This window comes from Leucoraja erinacea, chromosome 35, assembly GCF_028641065.1.
Source record: "Leucoraja erinacea ecotype New England chromosome 35, Leri_hhj_1, whole genome shotgun sequence".
Classification (NCBI taxonomy): domain Eukaryota; kingdom Metazoa; phylum Chordata; class Chondrichthyes; order Rajiformes; family Rajidae; genus Leucoraja; species Leucoraja erinaceus.
In genome coordinates, this window is record NC_073411.1 from 4395522 (window position 1) to 4417239 (window position 21718).

The 21718-nt window shown below is 49.5% G+C and overlaps 1 protein-coding gene across 4 annotated transcripts in view; it reads left to right on the forward strand.

Annotated features, from left to right (window-relative positions):
- Positions 1 to 21718, forward strand: part of tacc1 (transforming, acidic coiled-coil containing protein 1) — a 152354-nt gene that overhangs the window by 85214 nt on the left and 45422 nt on the right. For 3 of the 4 annotated variants that reach the window (XM_055662130.1, XM_055662133.1, XM_055662132.1), the window contains 2 exons: positions 13289 to 14270; positions 20922 to 20957. In XM_055662130.1, coding sequence (XP_055518105.1) covers positions 13289 to 14270; positions 20922 to 20957 — 1018 coding nt within the window. The remainder of the gene's footprint in view (positions 1 to 13288; positions 14271 to 20921; positions 20958 to 21718) is intronic. The other variant, XM_055662131.1, reaches the window with a different exon arrangement.

Sequence of the window (21718 nt, forward strand, 5' to 3'; positions counted from 1 at the left end):
GCATGCATGGGAGGATGAGATGGGTCAACACATCTCCAAGGATATATGGGACGAAAGCCGACAATACATCCACTATTGCTCCTTAAATGCCAGGCACTGCCTGATACAGTTTACAGTGCTGCACAGGCTATATTACTCAAAGACCAAGTTGAGCAAGATTTTCCCCAGTGTTTCCCCTCTTTACAATAAATATCAATCTCAAGAAGCCACAGTTTTGCACTGTGTACAAAAATAGAACGTTTTTGGACGGAAGTATTCAGAGTCACCTCCAAAACGCTGAAAACTCCACTAGAGCCAGACCCAAAATAGATAATACTGGGTATATCAGAGGCATGTAGCAACCTAACTGTTTCTCAAAGAAGCTTTCTTGATTACGGTCTAATATCAGCAAAAAAAAACACACTTAAATTCTGGAAAAAGACAGCAGTCCAGACAGTGAAGATGTGGATTACGGAAATGACATACACTACATCTAGAAAGAATTAGGTTTATCTTGAATGGTAAAATGGAACAATTTTTTAAAATATGGTCTTCTTTTATTGAATTTCTTGAGCAATACAATGGTTGAACACAAAGTCAAAACTGATTGTAGGGCTGGGTGAGTGGGCACATGGGTGGGTCGACGGGCATATCTCCTTTTTTCTTCTTTTCATGTTTCTCTTTCCTTTCTCTTCTCTTCTCTTTTCAACTTCATGTTCTGTTTGTAAAATGTTAAAATTGAAGCGGTGCTCGATTTGTAGAACTGTCAAGTCTTTTTTTTGTACAATTGCTTCCAATAAAATACATATATAAAAAAAAGAAATAGTCAGTGAGGTAATCAAACGTAACAGTCGTGTGGCCACTGACAATAGTACTACCTTCCCAATATTTAACTGAAGGAAATAATGGGCTATCGGGGCTGTATGTTGTGACAGACAGCCTGACACCATGTATGTCATTTTAATATTACACTTATCCCATCCCCCTGGATATTCCGCATTAATAAATTAAGGTTTTGTCAAATAATTACAAATCAGGCTAATTACAAATCAATAACATTAGCCAACTCCGAAACACGAAGCTGATTGGGATCCAGACATCACGGACAACTGGCCTCAGTTCCCCGCCCACATCGGGCAGTGCTCTCCGTCTGAACCAGGGGCCACGGAGCGTTTTTTAAAGTGGAGAGGCTGATTGATCACTGATCACTGGCCTTGGGGGTCGATGGCGAGGGAGTGGAGCAACTGAGTGGGGGGAGGCTGTGGGAGGGGGGTGTGTACCCTCCCATGGTAGGGACCCTTTGAAATTTGATGTATTAAAATCATGTTTTAGTGCATTGTAGAAGTATGATTTCAATGTTTTTTGTTTGAAGTATTTTTAAGGTAACTTTTTAAAGGGTAAAAGAGCTAAATGTAACTCTCTCTTGAAAACAACCAGTGAATTGGCCTGCACTGCCTTCTGTGGCAGAGAATTCCACAGATTCACAACTTTCCGGGAGAAGAAAGTTTGTCCTAATCTCAGTCCTAAATGGCCTACCACTTATTCCTAAACTGTGACCCCTGGTTCTGAACTTCCCCAACATCGGGAATATTTTTCCTGCAGTTACAGTAAGTGAAAATCTAGCAGGCAAGCAGGAATGCTTTCTCCAACCACCCCCATTTGAAGTCCACTATCTTCCATTGTTTCTACCCGGTGCTTGGTACTTACTTCCAGCAGCCACTGGTTGTCCTCCAGGATGCACCGAGCCGCAGCCTGGTCCATGCCGGTCACCAGGGCGAATTCGGCACAGAGACTCTCACTGCAGCGGCGCAACGCTTCCGGTAAATGCCTGGGAGTCTTGCACTGCGGCCGCTCCATGGCCGGAGCTGCAGCGAGCGACTCGCCAGCCCGGCAAACACTCGCCAGCCCCGGCTCCCTGTCCACATCTGCCCCCACCGCACCACTCCATCCCTCCCTCCGCCCCGGATCTCCAAGACCCGCGGCCCATGCAGTTGATATTAGTTTTGAAATTCTTGCTGATCACAGAATTCCTCACGACAGAACGTGAGAAATTCTGTGATCAGCGTGAGAGCGTGAGAATTTGGCGAAATGCGTGATTCTCACACTCAATGCGTGAGAGTTGGCAGCTCTGCCATTAACCTACACACCTGGGTGTAGAAACAAGGAACTGCAGATACTGATTTACTAATCAGGGCAAAAAGTGCTGGTGTAACTCAGTGGTCCAGGGAGCATCTGTGGAGAACATGGAGAGGTGACCTTTCAGGCCAGGATCCTTTGTAAGCTGGCTTGTTCAGAGGGAACTGGTCAACAAAACCTATGGTCTTATGGACTCATGGTCAAGGAGAGAGGTTTGAGATGAGCTGTTGTAGATGGGTGGGGGTCAGGTCTCTGACCTCTGAACCTGCTGCTGGACTCTCAGCTGAGACCCGTGACTTCATAAGGTCATAAGTGATAGGAGCAGAATTAGACCATTCGGCCCATCTACTCTGCCATTCAATCATGGCTGATCTGTCTCTCCTAACCCCATTCTCCTGCCTTCTCCCCATAACCCCTGACACTCATACTAATCTAGAACCTATCTACCTCTGCCTTAAAAATATCAATTGACATCTTCCACAGCCTTCTGGGGCAATGCATTCCACAGATTCACCATCCTCTGACAAAAGAAATTCCTCCTCATCTCCTTCCTTATGCCCCTGTCCCACTTAGGAAACACAAACGGAAACCTCTGGAGACTTTGCGCCCCACCCAAGGTTTCCGTGCGTTTCCCGGAGGTTGCAGGTGGTTGTTGCAGGTGGTTGCCGGAGGTTGCAGGTAGTGGAAGCAGGCAGGGAGACTGACAAAAACCTCCAGGAACCTCCGGGAACCGCACGGAAACCTTGGGTGGGATGCAAAATCTCCAGAGGTTTCCGTTCAGGTTTCCTAAGTGGGACAGGGGCATAAAGGAACGTCCTTTAATTCTGAGGCTATGACCTCTGGTCATAAACTCTCCCACCAGTGGAAACATCCTCTTCACATCCACTCTCTCCTTTGCCTTTTGTTATTCTATAAGTTTCAATGAGGTCTTCCCTCAACCTTCTATACTCCAGCGAGTGCAGGCCCAGTGCTGTCAAACACTCATCATATGCTAACCCGCTCATTCCTGGAATCATTGTTGTAAACCTCCTCTGGACCCTCTGCAGAGCCAGCACATCCTTCCCTCAGATATGGGGCCCATATTTCCGTTTGGCTGTTCCACATCTTTTAACGTAGCCCATCAAAAATATCATAAGCTTTCCATTTTAAGTTGCAGAGGGAATTCACGGGCGTTTCCTTGGCTACTTTTAAGGGGGAAGAATCCTATTCCATATAGATACCGGTGGGAACATTAGTTACTGCAGCCCAGATCTACAGCTGAGCATTGGCTTCCAAAGGGGAAGTGGGAACTACAATTGTGCAGTTTACCCACAATACGATGTATTCATGAGAGAGTGTTAGATTTGGCTCTTAGGGTGAACAGAATCAGGGAATATGGTGCGAAAGCAGGAACGGGGTACAGATTTTGGATGATCAGCCATGCTCATATCGAATGGCGGTGCTGGCTCGAAGGGCCGAATGGCCTACTCCTGCACCGCTTCTCTCTGTAATAAATTGCAGATGTGGAGTGGTCAGTGTGAGGGAGGAGCCAGGCGTTCTGGCAATGAAGGGTCCCAGAGGAATTCTGCAGGATGAGAAACCACTAGGCCGTAAAGAGCAGCTGGATTACAGCATTGATGCTGGTTCTAGTTTCTTGAAAGGCGGGGTTGACGATGGGCCGAATGGCCTTATTCTGCTCCTATAACTAATGAACATGAGATACAGCGCAGAAACAGGCCCAATGACCCCGTGATTCCACGCAGACCGTCTCGACCCGAAACGTCACCTATTCCTTCGCTCCATAGACGCTGCCTCACCCGCTGAGTTTCTCCAGCATTTGTATCTACCATTGATCACCAGAATGCTAGTTTTATGCCACGCACAAGGGACAAATAACATAAGCCAATTAATCGACAAACCCGCACGTCTTTGAAACGTGGGGGGAAACCGGAGCACCTGGAGAAAACCCACGCGGTCACAGGGAGAACGTAAAACTCCGTGTAGACAGCACCCGTAGTCGGGGGAAACCGGAACCCACGCGGGTCACGGGGAGAAGGTGCAAACTCCACACAGACAGCACCTGAAGTTAAGACTGAACCCTGGTACCTGGAGTTGTGAGGCAGCAGCTCTACCTGCTGCGTTACTGCGCCCCCCCATTTACTATGAATAACAACGTCAGGCTCTGGATAAAAAAAATCCTACCAGTAATTTCCTTTTACTAAATCGACGTTGACTCTGCCCAACCTTATAATTATTTTTCAAGTGCCTTGTTGTCCATAATAATAGATTTCAGCATTTCCCTGTCACTGATACAAGGCAGCCTTGTCTCTTCCTCCTTCCTCAATAGATGGGCTGCATTTGATACTTTTCAGTTTGAAGGGTCTGTTCCAGATTCTGTGGCACTATAGAAGATGACAGCCAGTGTGTTCGCCGTCTCCATAGCAACATCTTTCAAAACAGCAGGAGGCAGCCCGCTAGATTCTGGGAACCGTCAGCTTTTGCTGCAGTTCGTCTCTGCAGTGTTGGTTCTTTACTGAAGGTAGACACAGAGAGGCAGTCCTGAAAAAGGGTCTCGACCCGAGAAGTCACCCATTCATTCTCTCCAGAGATGCTGCCTGTCCTGCTGATTTACTACAGTATTTAACAATAGACAATAGACAATAGGTGCAGGAGTAGGCCATTCGGCCCTTTGAGCCAGCACCGCCATTTAATGTGATCATGGCTGATCATCCCCAATCAGTACCCCGTTCCTGCCTTCTCCACATATCCCCTGACTCCGCTATTTTTAAGCCCTATCTAGCTCTCTCTTGAAAGTATCCAGAGAACCTGCCTCCACCTGAGGCAGAGAATTCCACAGACTCACCACTCTCTGTGAGAAAAAGTGTTTCCTCATCTCTGTTCTTCCTTCTCTGGGTCTATCTTCGGTTTAAACTAGCATCTGCAGTTTCTTCCTACAGATGTTTTACTGATGTTAGTCTACTTTGAATTGACATTGAAGGAGGCCATTTAGCCCATCGAGTCCATGCTGGCTTTCCCATCAATCCTATTCACCTAGTTCTTTAATTGCAGGTATCACTCCCCTCCCCCCCCCCCCCCCCCCCCCCCCCCCCCCTTTAGTTCACCACCACCACCACCACCATGCCACCCTGTTGAGCAGTGGGGATTGGTGGGCGTTTCCTTGGCTGCGTTGAGTTTCGAGGGTGAATTTCGAGGCAGTCCTGAATTTGTTCCGCACTCAGGTACTTTCCAGGGAGCCTGTGACTCTCTGCAGCTGTAGCGTAGAAACTGGCCCCTCTGAAAGGGAAGTGGGAACTTGAACAGTTCACCAGTAATATATCACCACTCTGATGTGAGGCAGAGAGTGGGTGGAGCGTGATTCTCCAATTACAAAGGCTTGCAAGGAACATTAGGCCTTTGTAATAAGTCTATGGTGTGGCTGAGAATGGTTTAGGAAAAGATCTTTTACGGAGTCTGAAGAAGGGCCTCAACCCATCCATTTTCTCCAGAGATGCTGCCTGACCCATTGAGTTATTCCAGCATTTTGTGTCTAAGGTACAAATCAGCATCTGCGGTTCTTTTTAAATATATATTATTATCTTTCAGGGAGCACTAGTTTAGGGGTAGAGGGGGGTCTGAACTGCCATATCTCTGCCACAAAAGAACTTCCTAACCACATTGGACCAGAAGACATGGGAGCAGAATTAGGCCATTCGGCCCATCGAGTCTGCTCTGGGCTTTAGACTTTAGAGATACAGCAGAGAAACGTGGCCTTTGGCCGACTGACACCGCTCAGCGCAGCCCTGCGTTCACCCCGTACGCCAACTCTATCCTACACACACACTAGGGACAATTTACAATTTATTACTGTAGCCATTTAACCTACAAACCTGTACGTTCTTGCAGTGTGGGAGAAAATTGGAACTCCCGGAGAAAGCCCACGCGGTCACAGGGAGAGGGAACAAACTCCGTACAGACAGCATCCATGATGAGGATCGAACCTGCTCCGCCATTCGATCATGGCTGATCTTTCAACACCATTCCCATGCCTGCTTCCTGTAACCTTCTGACGCCCTTAAGGCCCCTGTCCCACTTAGGAAACCTGAACGGAAACCTCTGGAGACTTTGTGCCCCACCCAAGGTTTCCGTGCGGTTCCCGGAGGTTTTTGTCAGTCTACCTACCTGCTTCCACTACCTGCAACCTCCGGCAACCACCTGCAACCTCCGGGAACCGCACGGAAACCTTGGGTGGGGCGCAAAGTCTCCAGAGGTTTCCGTTCAGGTTTCCTAAGTGGGACAGGGGCATAACTCATCACACGTGGAGTTTGAGGGGTTTGCTCTGAGAGATGGCTACTTGCCAAGGAGGAACGAGAGGTGGGGGAGGTCTGGGAAGAAAACTTAAAAGTTTGGGCCTTCAAAAGCCTGACAAAGCGGGAGTGACTAAATCAAGGGGTGATCAAGAGTCTGAAATAGGGGGGAGAGTTGAACCCTTCACAGATTGTAGGACAGAAAGAGATGGAGAAAAGTTAGGCATGGGGGGGATTTGGAAATTGAGAAAGAGATTTGCAATGGAGCAAACGTCCCAAAGGCAGCTTGGAAATGGTTCTCTCAACTTTTTAAAAGTAGTTTGAACTGAAAGCATAACGACAATTGCTGTTCCTCTTTCTCTCTAATGCAAGAGCCAGACTGGTGATTGTGAACACCAAGCTTCCTCTTCTCCTGCTCAGCAACAATGAGTAACGCTTTTCTCTTCCACGTGTCTCAATTTTAGGTATGTTGGCTTTCATAGCAAAATGATTTGAGTATAGGAGCAGGGAGGTTCTACTGCAGTTGTACAGGGTCTTGGTGAGACCACACCTGGAGTATTGCATACAGTTTTGGTCTCCAAATCTGAGGAAGGACATTATTGCCATAGAGGGAGTGCAGAGACGGTTCACCAGACTGATTCCTGGGATGTCAGGACTGTCTTATGAAGAAAGACTGGATAGACTTGGTTTATACTCTCTAGAATTTAGGAGATTGAGAGGGGATCTTAAAGAAACTTACAAAATTCTTAAGGGGTTGGACAGGCTAGATGCAGAAAGATTGTTCCCAGATGTTGGGGAAGTCCAGGACAAGGGGTCACAGCTTAAGGATAAGGGGGAAATCCTATAAAACTGAGATGAGAAGAACTTTTTTCACACAGAGAGTGGTGAATCTCTGGAACTCTCTGCCGCAGAGGGTAGTCGAGGCCAGTTCATTGGCTATATTTAAGAGGGAGTTAGATGTGGCCCTTGTGGCTAAGGGGATCAGAGGGTATGGAGAGAAGGCAGGTACGGGATACTGAGTTGGATGATCAGCCATGATCATATTGAATGGCGGTGCAGGCTCGAAGGGCCGAATGGCCTACTCCTGCACCTATTTTCTATGTTTCTATGTTTAAAGATACAGCGCGAAAATAGGCCCCTCGGCCCACCGAGTCCGCACCGACCAGCGATCCCCGCACATCAACACTATCCTACACGTGCTAGGGACAATTTACAATAGTTCCAAGCCGATTAACCTACAAGCCTGTACGTCTTTGGAGTGTGGAGGAAGCAGAAGATCTCGGAGAAAACCCACGCAGGTCACGGGGAGAGCGTACAAACTCCGTACAGACAGCACCCCCCTAGTTAGGATCGAACCTGGGTCTCTGAGGCTGTTTGGCAGCCCCAGAGTTGGCCACAGTAGGCAGTTTGTTGCAGTGGCCCAATCCAGCAATCAACCTTGTAGTTTGTAAAAGCACTGGTTGTTCTAAAAGGCAGCGTCAAAGAATTGTGGCGTGGCACAACAGCGCAGCTAGTAGAGCAGCTACCTCACCGCACCAGAGACCCCGGTTCAATCCGGACCCCAGGTGCTGTCTGTGTGGAGTTTGCACGTTCTCCCTCTGCGTGGGTTTTTTCCGGGTGTTCCCTACACCACCCCAAAGACGTACGGATTTGTACTTTGGCCACATTGGCCAAAATGTGCTGGAGTAACTCAGCGGGTAGGGCAGCCACTCTGGAGAACCATGGATTGGTGAAGGTTCGGGTCGGGACCCTTCTTGAAGGAGGGTCCGGATTTCGTTACCTATCCATGTTCTCCAGCTAGGCTGCCCGACCCACTTTTGGTCCTATTTTGTAAATCAGCATCTGGAGTTCCTCAGCTCTGCACTTGGTTTGGAGTTAATCAGCCCTCTGTAAAATGACCCCTAGTGTGTAGGGAGTGGATGAGGAAGTGGGATAACATGGAACTAGAGTGATTGTTGGTCGGCAAGGACACAGTGGGTCAAAGGGCCCGTTTCCATGCTGTATCTCATAATAATAATGAAAGCAAAACAATGCTCGGACTGTTCACTTTGTCTGCTGAGTTGTTTTGTCTGCATTATCTGTCCTTGGGAAGAGTATGCTTGACTGAGATGAACAATGTTCCTCTGTCTGAACAAGGGTCTCGACCCGAAACGTCACCCATTCCTTCACTCCAGAGATGCGGTCTGCCCCACTGACTTACTCCAGCATTCTGTGTGTCTGTCTTCAGTTTAAACCAGCATCTGCAGTTCCTTCCTACACAATGTTTTACCGTGCCTGAGTGGTTTCGTTGTCTTGTCACTGAAACCTGCACAAGAGGGGCGCACGGTGGCACAGCCTCACAGACCCGGTTCGATTCTGACCTCGGCTGCTGTCTGTACGGAGTTTGTGCGTTCTCCCTGTGACCGCGTGGGTTTTCTCCGGGTGCACCGGATTCCTCCCACATTCCAAAAAGACTTCCAGGTTTGTAGGTTAATTAGCTTCTGTAAATTGTCTCTGGTGCGTAGGATGGAGCGAGTGTGAACGGGGCGGCAGGGACTGGGTGGGCCGAAGGGCCTGTTTCCACGCTGTATCTCTAAATTAATTTAAACAAATTTCATGGAGTCAGAGATCACAGACACAGTTCGTTCAGCCCATTGTGTCTAGCCCAATCACCAACCACCTATCTATAGTGATCCAACATTAAGGATAAGATTAATCCAAGCAGAGGAAGTCAAACACGCTATCCATTGTGGACACAAGCTGGAGTAACTCAGCGGGTCAGACAGCATCTCTGGAGGAAAGGAAAACGGTGACATTTCGGGTCGAGACACTTCTTCAGACCCGAACCATCACCTATTCCTTTTCTCCAGAGATGCTGTCTGACCCGCTGAGTTACTCCAGCTTTTTGTGAGGAAGACCTTCAATAGTCAGAGGGTAGTTAATCTGTGGAACTCATCGCCACAGAGCCCAAGGCAGTGGATATTTTTTAAGGCCGAGATTGACAGATTCTTGATTAGAACGGGTGTCAAGAACGGGGGAGAAGGCAGGGAAATGGGATTAGGAGGCATGATTGAATGGCAGAGTGGACTCGATGGGCCGAATGGCCTAATTCTACTCCTGTAACTAGTGAACTTGTGAACGTTTTGTGTTTATCTTCGGTTTAAACCAGCATCTGCAGTTCCTTCCCACACACTATCCACTGAACTGCAGGGCTGATTCTATTCATTCTATATTCTCCCCAATGTCCTGGCCTGTCGTTCAGCATCAGTTAGCGTCACTGATTGGGATATGCGGTCATAGTCAGAGTGGTTCATACACAAATTAGATACTGTCTCCCCTACGTGAAGAAGACTCCACAGACAGGGTAACGTGGAAGTACATCGGTGCAGACTTTTATCAAAGGATTGATCAAAAGAGGTTTGCGGCATGGTGGTGCAGCGGTAGAGTTGCTGCCATGCAGCGCTGGAGACCCGGGTTCGATCCTGACCGTACAGAATTTGTACATTCTCCCCCGGTTTTCTCCGAGATCTTCCGTTTCCTCCCACACTCCAAAGACGTACAGGCTTGTAGGTTAATTGGCTTGGTTAATAATGTAAAATTGTCCCTAGTGTGTGTAGGATAGTGTTGGTGTGCGGGGATCGCTGGTCGGTGCGGACTCGGTGGGCCGAAGGGCCTGTTTCAGCGCTGTATCTCTAAACTAAACTAAGATGTAAGCTTGATGATTCCCTGCACTGGAGACGAAACAGTCGGTGTGCCACTTTCTATTTTTAGCCCACGTCTCTCCATCTGTGCAATTAACTGAACACCAGCCTTTTTTTGGGCAAATTATGATCCAGTTCTGTGGTCGCTGGTGTACCAGACTTTGTTATTTATAACTTTGATGCTTGATGTGTTGTCAATGCAGTTTAATTCAGAGTGGTACAAAGGGCAAGGCCATCATAGATCCAGCCTTCACATTGAATCCCTCTGCCCATGGATTGAGATTCGGCCCGTCTGATCTCCCGGTTGCTACACACTTTAATTCTCCTTCCCATTCCTACACAGACCTTTCTGTCCTCGATCTCCTCCATTATCAGTCTAAAGGCAAATTGGAGGAACGGCATGTCATATTTTGCTTGGGCAGCTTAGTATGAATATTGAATTCTCTCACTTCAGGTAGCCCCGGCATTCCCTCTCCCTCTATCCCTCCCCCACCCAAGTTGCACCAACTTCTCCTTTTCACCCAACAAACAGCTACCAATGGCCTGTTTCCTCTGTCATCGTTACTTTTTTGCATATCTTTCATCCGTTGTTTTTTATCTCTCCACATCATCGTCTATCTCTCTCGTTTCCCTTTTCCCTAACCAGTCTGAAGAAGGGTCTCGACCCGAAACATCACCCGTTCCTTCCCTCCACAGATGCCGCCTATCCCGCTGAGTTACTCCAGTATTTAGTGTTCCCCTCCAATAACATACCTACCACTGATGTTAGAGACTGATGTCGTTCCCAGGCTTTTCCATGCAGCCTTTCTTAAATAGAGGCACAACAACTAGCCACGAGAGGAGCCCACATTGGTGTCGTTAAGGGCCTGTCCCACTTACGTGATTTTTTTCGGCGACTTGTCATAGTCGCAGCGGGTCGCAATGTTGAAAATCCAGCGGCGACCAGAAAGAGGTACGACTCTTTGGGCGACTGTTCACGACCAGACAGGCGTCACCCCGCGACATGTCGTTTATGTTGGATAGGCCCTTTAGGCTATGTTAGTGGCAAGTGCTGGTGAGAATATGAGAACATTTTGACCCATTTTGACCCATTGCAGAGCCTTATGACGGGAGACTGCAAGAGGTTTGGTTTAGAGACTGACACTGAGAAGCTGGGACTCACAAAGACAGGGCACAAGGCGTTGCACCTTCTGTGACACACTTCCTGTTGTCGCTGCCGCTGATTCCCGTGACATTACTTGGCTCATTAAGGCAACAAAACCCTTTCATCTTTGAGATCTCTGGATCTTTTAACAAGCACAATGCAGTGAGGAAGTGCCTCGAGACGTTTTGATCTGCGTACAACGATCGCAATCCGCCAACAGCAGCTTCTGACACACGCATTTCATGCAGTGATCAGGTTGCGGTTACTGCAACATATATTTCCTGCAACGTACATAATCTACGGGTGGCGATTTCTGCAAAGCATTGATTCTGCATCACACAAGCTGCATGTGTCCTGGGAAAGACGAGGAAGAATTTCATGTCCACTCTAGAGTGTTTTATTGTCATAGGTCTGGTAACGGAACAATGGAATTCTTACTTGCAGCAGCACAGCAGATATGTAAACTTAGTGCTCGGTAATACTCATAATAAACAACAAACCATCCAGTGTATATATGTGTGTAGGAAGGAACTGCAGATGGTGGTTTAAATCAAGGGTAGACACAAAATGCTGGAGTAACTCAGCGGGACAGGCAGTATCTCTGGAGAGAAGGAATGGGTGACGTTTCGGGTCGTGAAGGGTCTCGTAGGCAGATGGTTTGGTCGGCAGACGGGTTGGACAAAAGCCAGAGATGGAAAAACAGAATGTGTGAGACAAGAGGATTGAAGAGTTGTGAATTGTGAAGCCAGAGGATGGAATGGGGTGGAGGAGGAGGAGGGGAGAACGAGTTGTGAGTCTAGGGGGGGTACTGGGAAGGAGGGGTGTGGGGATGGGTTGTTAGAGGTTACCTAAAATTGGAGGATTACAATGTTCATACTGTATAGGAGGGAACTGCAGGTGCTGCTTTATACCTAAGATAGACACTAAGTGCTGGAGTAACAGCGGTTCACTCAGTATCTCTGGAGAAAAGGAATAGGTAACGTTTTGGGTCGGATCCCTTCTTCAGACGAGGCTATCTACAATGTTTAAGAAAGAACTGCAGATGCTGGAAAAATCAAAGGTAGATACAAATGCTGGAGAAATTCAGCGGATGAGGCAGCATCTATGGTGCAAAGGAATAGGTGACGTTTCGGGTCGAGACCCTTCCTCAGATTGATGTGGGGGTGGGTGGGGGGAGCGGGAAGATGAAAGGAAGAGGCGGAGACAGTAGGCTGTGGGAGAGCTATTCCTTCGCTCCATAGATGCTGCCTCACCCGCTGAGTTTCTCCGGCATTTTTGTCTACCTTAGGCTATCTACAATGGTAGACTTTGTGTCTATCAGTGTTCAAACCGTTTCTACCCAAGTGGAATATGAGATGGTGTTCCTCCAGTTTGTGTGTATCCTCAATCTGGCAATGGAGGAGGCCCAGGATAGAAAGGTCAGTGTGGGAATGGGAGTTAAAATGGTTAGCAACCGGGAGATTCAGCAGGTCTTGGCGGGCCAAGCGTAAGTGTTTGGCGATACAGTGTGAAGACCTTTAGTTTGGTTCAGTTTAGTTTAGTGACACAGCGCGGAAACAGGCCCTTCGGCCCACCGAGTCCGCACTGACCAGCGATCCCCGCACACTAACACTACCCTACACACACTAGAGACAATTGACATTTATACCAAGCCAATTAACCTACAAACCTGTACGTGTTCGGAATGTGGGAGGAAACCGAAGATTACGGAGAAAACCCACGCGGGTCACGGGGAGAACGTACAAACTCCGTACAGACAGCACCCGTAGTCGGGATCGAACCCGGGTCTCTACCGCTGTGAGCCAGCAACTCTACCGCTGTGCCCTTGTGACCTCTGACCCGCGGAGATGCTGCGTGGGTCAAGGGTTAATCAGGGCAGGCGATAAATCCTGGCATATTTAGGAAGTTGTTATATTTGGATGCTTTAAACTTTTGTCTCCTCTCCCCTTGAAGCGATGCCCTCTTGCCTTTGACGTTACCACCGTGGGGTAGAGGTTCTGACTGTCTACCCTATCTGTGCGCTGTGGTTTTCTTTGCTGTTAACTGTGCTGCATTGCCCGCTGCAGGCTGGCGAACGGAGGACAAGCCGTTATCGTTGGAGGCAGCGGACGTGTCGCGGTTGGAGTGCGGTGAGACCACGCTCGACGCGGCTGCTGAGGACACCGCGTGCACAGCAGACGAGGCTCCCGACCGGGGGAACTCGCCGAGGATCGAGGTGCGAGCGGCCGAGACGCGGAGGGACGGGGACTCGCCTCGGTGTGCCAATTCGGGCCCCGGTGAGCAGGGAGGAGGCATGACGGTGCCGGCTGGCGAGGAGCAGGCGGCAGAAGGAGTGGAGGACCAGGGTCCGGGCGGTACTGGCGAGCGCACCAAGGCAGCCCCTCCCTCGCTGGATCTAGGGGGGGCCGGAGATGGCGATGCAGCCACACCGAAACCGGCCTACGGCTTTGACCCGGACAACTTTGATGGGGCGCGGAACCCTTTCACCTCAGGGGGCTGCCGGCTGCAAGACTCCCCCCCAGGAGGGGGTCCGGTGGCCGCGGGGACGGAGGGGGAGGCGGGAGCCAAGGGCCCGGCGCTGAAGCTGGAGTTTGACTTCTCGGAGGACAAGGAGAATGCGGAGACGTGCCCGCCCGTGGTCAGGAAAGTGGGAAGGAAGCCCGGTGGCCGGACCGGCAAGAAGCATCGAACCTCCATCCCCAAACCCACCGCCCCCGTGGTCAAGGAACCCGTCTGCCCCAGCGCCAATCTCGACGACGTTCCCATTCCCAAACGGTCCTACAACTTGGATTCCAGCCAGTGGGACGATCCCAACTTCAACCCCTTTGGGGGCAACTCTGCCTTGCAGAGCTCCCCCACTGGATCTTACGCATTCCACCCCGATCGGCTGGACGCCGTCGACCCTTTCAAGCCCTCAAAGAGCTTGCCCAACGAGGACAGCCCTCTGGAGAGGGGCACCGAGGTGACTGAGCGAGGGGAGCTGGAGGTCCCGGCTGAGGGAGAGGAGGACGGCGAGGTGGAGGCGAAGGGCAAACCTCGAGTGATAACGTGAGTGTTACCTCATTCCCTGCCTCGCCTCTTTCTCTCCGCTTTCTATATAACCTGGAGTCCTCTTGCTGTGGGCCTAACTCATAGTTATGGAGACATACGGTGCAGAAACAGGCCCTTCGGCCCAACCTGCCCATGCCAACCAACATGCCCTATCTACACTCGTCCCACCTGCCCGCGTTTGGCCCATATCCCTCTAAACATCCTATCCATATGTTTTGCCTCAGTTACCTCCTCTGGCAGCATTGTGCATATACCCGCCACCCTTTGTGTAAAGAAGTTGCCCCTCAGGTTCCTATTAAATCTTTCAGCCCTCACCTTCAAACTATGACCTCTGGATTCCCTCACCTTTAACCTATGCCCTCTTGTAATCGATTGCCTCACCTTTAGCCTATGACCTCTGGTTCTTGATTGCCTCACCTTTTCACCTATGACCTCTGGTTCTTGATTGCCTCACCTTTTCACCTATGACCTCTGGTTTTTGATTGCCTCACCTTTAACCTATGACCTCTGGTTCTTGATTGCCTCACCTTTAACCTATGACCTCTGGTTCTTGATTGCCTCACCTTTAACCTATGACCTCTGGTTCTTGATTGCCTCACCTTTAACCTATGACCTCTGGTTCATGATTGCCTCACCTTTAACCTATGACCTCTGGTTCTTGATTTCCTCACCTTCGGCCTATGCCCTCTGGTTCTCGATTCCATGTTACCCATGCTAGTCTCAACAGCACAGGAGTTGTAACAACTCTCCTTACACCTCCTGCCTCACACCTATCCAGGTACCCCTGCAACCTTTCCAGGTGAGGCAGAGGTTCACCTGCACCTCCTCTAACCTCCTTGTGTCTTGTTTCAAAGTTTGTTTAAGGGACTGAGTTGTTCACACTTGTCCCGTGCTTGTTGTCCCTCGGTCCCTACAGCTCCACTAACCTTTCTCCAGTTTAGTTTAGTTTAGTTTGGAGGTACAGCGCGGAACCAGGCCGTTCGGCCCATCGAGTCTGGACTGACCAGCGATCTCCGCACCCTAACACTATCCTATCCACACTAGGGCCAATTTACGCATACACCAGGCTAATTAACTAGCAAACCTGCAGGTCTTTGGAGTGCGGGAATAATCCGGTGGTCTCGGAGAAAACCCACGCAGGTCTCAGGGAGAACGTGCAAACACCATACAGACAGCACCGGTAGTCAGGGTCGAACTGCCAGCGTGCCACCATGCAGGTGTCAGAGGTTATGGGGAAACATAGAAACTTAGAAAATAGGTGCAGGAGGAGGTCATTTGGCCCTTCGAGCCAGCACCGCCATTCATTGGGATCATGGCTGATCGTCCACAATCAGTAACCTGTGCCTGCCTTCTCCCCATATCCCTTGACTCCACTAGCACCAAGAGCTCTATCTAACTCTCTATTAAATCCATCCAGTGACTTGGCCTCCACTGCCTTCCGTGGCAGAGAATTCCACAAATTCACAACTCTCTGGGTGAAAAAAATTTGTTTCTCATCTCAGTTTTAAATGGCCTCCCCTTTAATCCTAGACTGTGGCCCCTGGTTCTGGACTCCCCCAATATTGTGAACATTTTTCCTGCATCTAGCTTGCCCAGTCCTTTCATCATTTTATACGTTTTAATAAAAATCCCTCTCGTCCTTCTAAATTCCAGTGAATACAAGCCCAGTCTTTCCAATCTTTCCTCATATGACAGTCCCGCCATCCCGGGGATTAACATTGTGAACCTACGCTGCACTGCCTCAATAGCAAGAATGTCCTTCCTCAAATTAGGAGACCAAAACTGCACACAATACTCCAGATGTGGTCTCACCAGGGCCCTGTACAACTGCAGAAGGACCTCTTTACTCCTATACTCAAATCCTCTCGAGAAGCCAGGAGAATGGGGTTAGGAGAGAGAGATAGATCAGCCATGATGGAATGTCGGAGTAGACCTGATGGGCCGAATGGCCTAATGCTACTGTTCCTTCTGACCTTATGACCTTACCTAGCTGCATTAGCTGAGCTTCTGAGCAGTGAGTTGGCCACAGGTGATGGAACTGAGGTCCCATCACCAAGCCTGGACCACTAATGACCTCCGACAGCTGGCTCAGTGACCCCACGGACCGGCCCCCCTGAACTCGCCCCCCCCCCACCCGCATGGTCGGTGCCGAGCGGGGTTCTGACCCCTCGTGGAGTCTTCCATTCCACCGTCCCTCATGAGGTAGAGATCACAAACTCTGACCCCTGAATAGCACCACACTGATCATTTCTATTTAGTGCAGAGGTTAGCTGTAACACTGTGGCGCAGTGGTAGAGTTGCTGCCACTCAGCACCAGAGACCCAGGTTCGATCCTGACTACGGTTGCTGTCTGTACGGAGTTTGTACGTTCTCCCCGTGACCTGCGTGGGTTTTCTCCGGGATCTCCAGTTTCCTCCCACACTCCAGAGACGTACAGGTTCGTAGAATCATTGGCTTGGCATATTTGTAAATGGTGCGTAGTGTGTGTAGGATAGTGCTAGTGTGCAGGGACCTTTGGTCGGCACGGATTCCCTGGGCCAAAGGGCCTGTTTCCCTGCTGTATCTCTAAATAAACTAAACTAAACATAGAATTAGTGAATGGGTGATCGCTGGTCAGTGTGGACTCGTGGGCCGAATGGCCTGTTTCCATGCTGTATCTAAACTAACCTAAACTAAACAGAATCAGTGAATGGGTGATCGGTGGTCAGTGTGGACTCGTTGGGCCGAAGGGCCTGTTTCCCTGCTGTATCTCTAAACTCAAGTGACTGGGACTGGAAGGAGTTGCTGCCTCCTCGAGGGTTGTGAGCCCACCCCTCACATCCAGTCTTCCCTCGCTCCAAGAAGATCGAGGTCCCTGACGATGTGTAACCACCGCACTCATCTGCAGGGGCAGCGGGGATGATTCCCAAACAGTCCCACCTTTGTGAGCTGTTGGATGATGTATCCATTAAATAAACAGAGACAGGAAGAGCGATGGCCAACTATCTCCACAACGTCACCCTCCTGTTTGGACAACCTGATACACAGATGTGTGCCTTCAGTTGCCAGTGGGTTGTACAGGAATGATATCGCTACGTTGGAGGTGGGATTGGGGAAAACACCTCACCATTAGATCATCCATTACATATGATGAGTGTTAGATGGCAAGGGTCTCGCTGGAGTCTATAAAATGTGTAGGAAAGAACTGCAGATGCTGGTTTCAATCGAAGATAGACACAAAATGCTGGAGTAACTCAGCGGGACAGGCAGCATCCATCTCTGGAGAGAAGGAATGGGTGACGTTTCGGCTCGAGACTGATGTCAGGAGATGTGGGCTGTACAGAGATAAAATGTAGTCGGAGACAGTAAGACTGGTAGGAGAACTGGGAAGGGAGATGGGATGGAGAGAGAGGGAAAGCAAGGGCTATTTGAAGTTAGAGAAGTCAATGTTTATACCACTGGGGTGTAAGCTGCCCAAGCGAAATATGAGGTGCTGCTCTTCCGATTTGCGCTGGGCCTCACTCTGACAGTGGAGGAGGCCCAGGACAGAAAGGTCAATGTGGGAATGGGAGGGGTAGTTAACGTGTTGAGCAACCGCTGGAGTGTTTGAACGATGAGGGGGAAACTCATACGAATAGTAAAAGGCCTGGATGTGGAGAGGATGTTTCCACTTGTGGGAGAGTCTAGGACTAGAGGTCATAGCCTCAGAATTAAAGGATGTTCATTTAGGAAGGAGATGAGGAGGAATTTCTTTAGTCAGAGGGTGGTGAATCTGTGGAATTCTTTGCCACAGAAGGCTGTGGAGGCCAAGTCAGTGGATATTTTTAAGGTAGAGATAGATAGATTCTTGATTAGTACGGGAGGTGGGAGATTGCAACCTTCACGTGGTCCGCCCTGTTTCGACGAATGCAATCAACCTGGTGTGCAAAATCAAATAAGATCAAATAGAACAAGTTGGCCTACAACTTTAGGCTGTGCACGCCATACACAGGAAGGAGAAGATTAGTACGGGTGTCAGAGGTTACATAGAAAATAGGAGGCCATTAGGAGGCCATTCGGCCCTTCGAGGTTATGGGGAGAAGGCAGGAAAATGGGGTTAGGAGGGATGATGAATGGTGGGGTAGACTTGTTGGGCTGAATGGCCTAATTCTGTTCCTGTTTCTTTATTACGATCATCCACTCAGCTGCAGTTGGGTCTATGAATTGGCACCAAAACCTGGTGACTATTGCATATAGACTCAGTGGGCTGTTTCCATGCAGTATGTGCTGAACCAGGGATTGTACTCTTGTTTGACAATAGTCTCACTGATCTGTATTCAAACAAAGAATAACACTGTACCTTGGTACACGTGATGACAAAGCTACCATTGATTACATTGGCGGAACAGCCCTGAAGGGCCGAATGGCCTCCCCCTTCTCTGATTAGTGGGTACCTGGAAGCCCTCTGTCTGATCCCAGCACTGTCTCTGTAGGTTCCAGTGGTTACATTACTGGGACAACAACCAAGAGGACTGAGTCTTTGACCCAGAGAGACCTGTTCGAATCCCTCGTCGGCACTTAAGGAAATTGAATTCTCTTCATTAAATTGTCCAGCATCACTTAAGTTGACCACGAGGTATCGAATTGCAGGAAAAATCATTTGGCTAAGGGCATCCTTCACGGTCGGGGAATGTATCTAGTTTAGTTTCATTTCATTCAGTTTAGTTTGGATTAGTTTAGTTTAGTTTAGAGATACAGCGTTGAAACAGGCCCTTCGGCCCATTGAGTCCGTGCCGACCAGCGATCACCCCTTCACACTAGTCCTATCCTGCACACCAGGTGACAATTTACAGAAGCCAATTAACCTACAAACCTGCATGTCTTTTTTTCTCCTTCCCGCTCACCCCCACCCCCCACACATCAGTCTGAAGAAGGGTCTCGACACGAAACATCACCTATTCCTCCACTCCATAGATGCTGCCTCACCCGCTGAGTTTCTCCAGATTTTTTGTCTACCTTCGATTTTTCCAGCATCTGCAGTTCTTTCTTAAACATTGGGTTTTATCTTTGATCGGGAAGGCGCTGTGCATGCTCTGTACGTCTGCGTTTCTGCCTCTGATCTGCACGGAAGGGTGTGTTAATGGTGTTAAAGATCGGAGTTGATTGATTAGACTGGCACGCACTGAGAATAAAAGATTGGATACCCTGCCAAAGCTCCACAGAGATGGGCTGTGGAACCCTGTAATTCGCATCTCCCTTGTAGCAAATGCAGAGACCACTCGACCAGGCTAAGGCATCCCCCAGATTGAAAACCGCAAAGACCACAGTGCACAAAGGCTCACAAGTTATAGGAGTTAGGCCATTCGGCCCATCGAGTCTACACCGCCATTCCAACCATGGCTGATCTCTGCCTCCTCAATCCATTTTTCTGCATTTTCCCCATAACCCTTCTAATCAATAATTTGTCTATCTCTTAAAAATCCACTTGGGGATGATCAGCCATGTTCCTCAGATTAACTACCCTCTGACTAAAGAAGTTCCTCTTCACCTCCTTTCTAAAAGAGCGCCCTTTAATTCTGAGGCTGTGATCCTTGGTCCTAGACTCTCCCACCAGTGGAAACATCCTTTCCACATCCACGCGATCTATGCCTTTCATTATTCTGTAAGTTTCAATGAGGTCCCCCCCTCAACCTTCTAAGCTCCAGCGAGTCGAGGCCCAGTGCTGTCAAACTGCCGGGTCAGTGCACAGTACAAAATGGTCTGTACATACACAAAGACCAGTGGAGTTCTCTCTACAAGGGAGTCCTTCACCTTTACCTGGGGTGGAGGGTGTTGCACAGAGCCGTGGTGTGAATAAATATTTGACCCGCCAGCCACCTGTAACTTCTGCAGCAAGGAAGAGACCATGTTCCACGTGTGTATATGGAGTGTGAGAGGTTGCTGCCCCTGTACCAATATCTGAAGGGGCTGCTCCTCACGTTTTGGTTGCATTTTAGTCCCACGATTTTGGTGTTTGGGCACCAGGCAGGGAGTGGGGAAGGCCGATCGGGAGGGTGGGATCTCCCTGTTTTGTCTGTCCTGGGCCTGGCCAAGATGGCCATCCGCGGATCCAGGCAGCGGGCGGTCGATGGTCACGCCAGAGTCGGCTGCCTGCCCCTCTTCCGGGCCAACGTCCGTGCTCGCGTGTCCCTAGAGCGGTCACACACACACACACGCGGTGTCCACGGGGTCCCTAGAGGCCTTCCGTGAATGCTGGTGGCCGCTGAGGGGTCGATAAAGATGCAATTGATGTTTTATAAAGATCGCCTGATGCGATGTGACTATTGAACGCTGTTCTACCTATAGTGGCAGATTATGATCTTCTGGTATATCGTATAATGCAATGTTTGAATAAAGGCCTTGGATGGGAATAAAAGGGGTGAGTGCACAATACAAAGTGATGAGTACACTGTGGCCAGTGGGCATGGAGCACAGTGTCAAGACTACAGTGCCAGGTGGTCTTACTGCTCCAGCCCAATGCACAATGTCCTCTGCTGCAGTTTCCTGAGATTAATACTTGTTTCTGCACCTACTCGTCTTTTTGTCGTTATTTTCTCCCTTTGTCCGCGTGGACCCTTTGGCACTCCGTCCGTTTGTGTCCGTCGTCCCGTCTCCTTCTTGTCTTCTCTGTTTTTCTCGTGTGTACACCAGGACAATTGAACAAATGAAGTTCCTCTGTTTCCTGATGTAAGTACAGGGCCCGGCTTTTGCACGAAGTCTGTCTGCTCCTCGTTGCATGCGCCGCACAGTTCCTGGCTGACCATGTGTTCAATGGCAGTGATATCGTAAAAAAACTGCAGTGCCCCTAAACATCAGGAGATGCGGCGGGTAGTGCCGCTGCCTCCCAGCGCCAGAGACCCAGGTTCAATCCTGACCGATGGGGAGTTTGCACATCCTCCCTATGAGCCTGCGGGCTTCCTCCCACATCCCAAAGACGTGCCGGTCTATAGGTTAATTGGCCATCTGTAAAATTGGCCCCAAGCATGTGGGTGCGAAAGTGGGGATACCAGAGAACCGGTGCGGACTCGATGGGCCGAAGGACCTGTTTCCATGCTGTATCTCTGAACTCTAACTCCAAAATTGCCACGTGAATTTTCTGTGATCTTCTGCTTTAGAGATATTACGGTACTTGTGTGCATATGCAGGGAGGTGGATGATTGGAGCCATCCCAGGTGAGGTACAGTCCACCAGGATCCTTCCCTTAAGCTGCCTCTGTGGGGAAGAGTGTAGATAGAAGCTGGGCTGACAGTCTGTACGGGTCAGAGACTGGGGACCCTGCAACTAATGACTAACTGACTACAAGGCACAAGTTAACAGTGTGATGGACCAGTGGGCGAATGGATACCAAGAGTACTTCAGATGCTCCATAAATCCAGGTTGAAGCAGCCCGCTTGATAGGGACCCACACACTACCCTAGCCATGCACCCCCTTGCTAAAGCGTGCATTA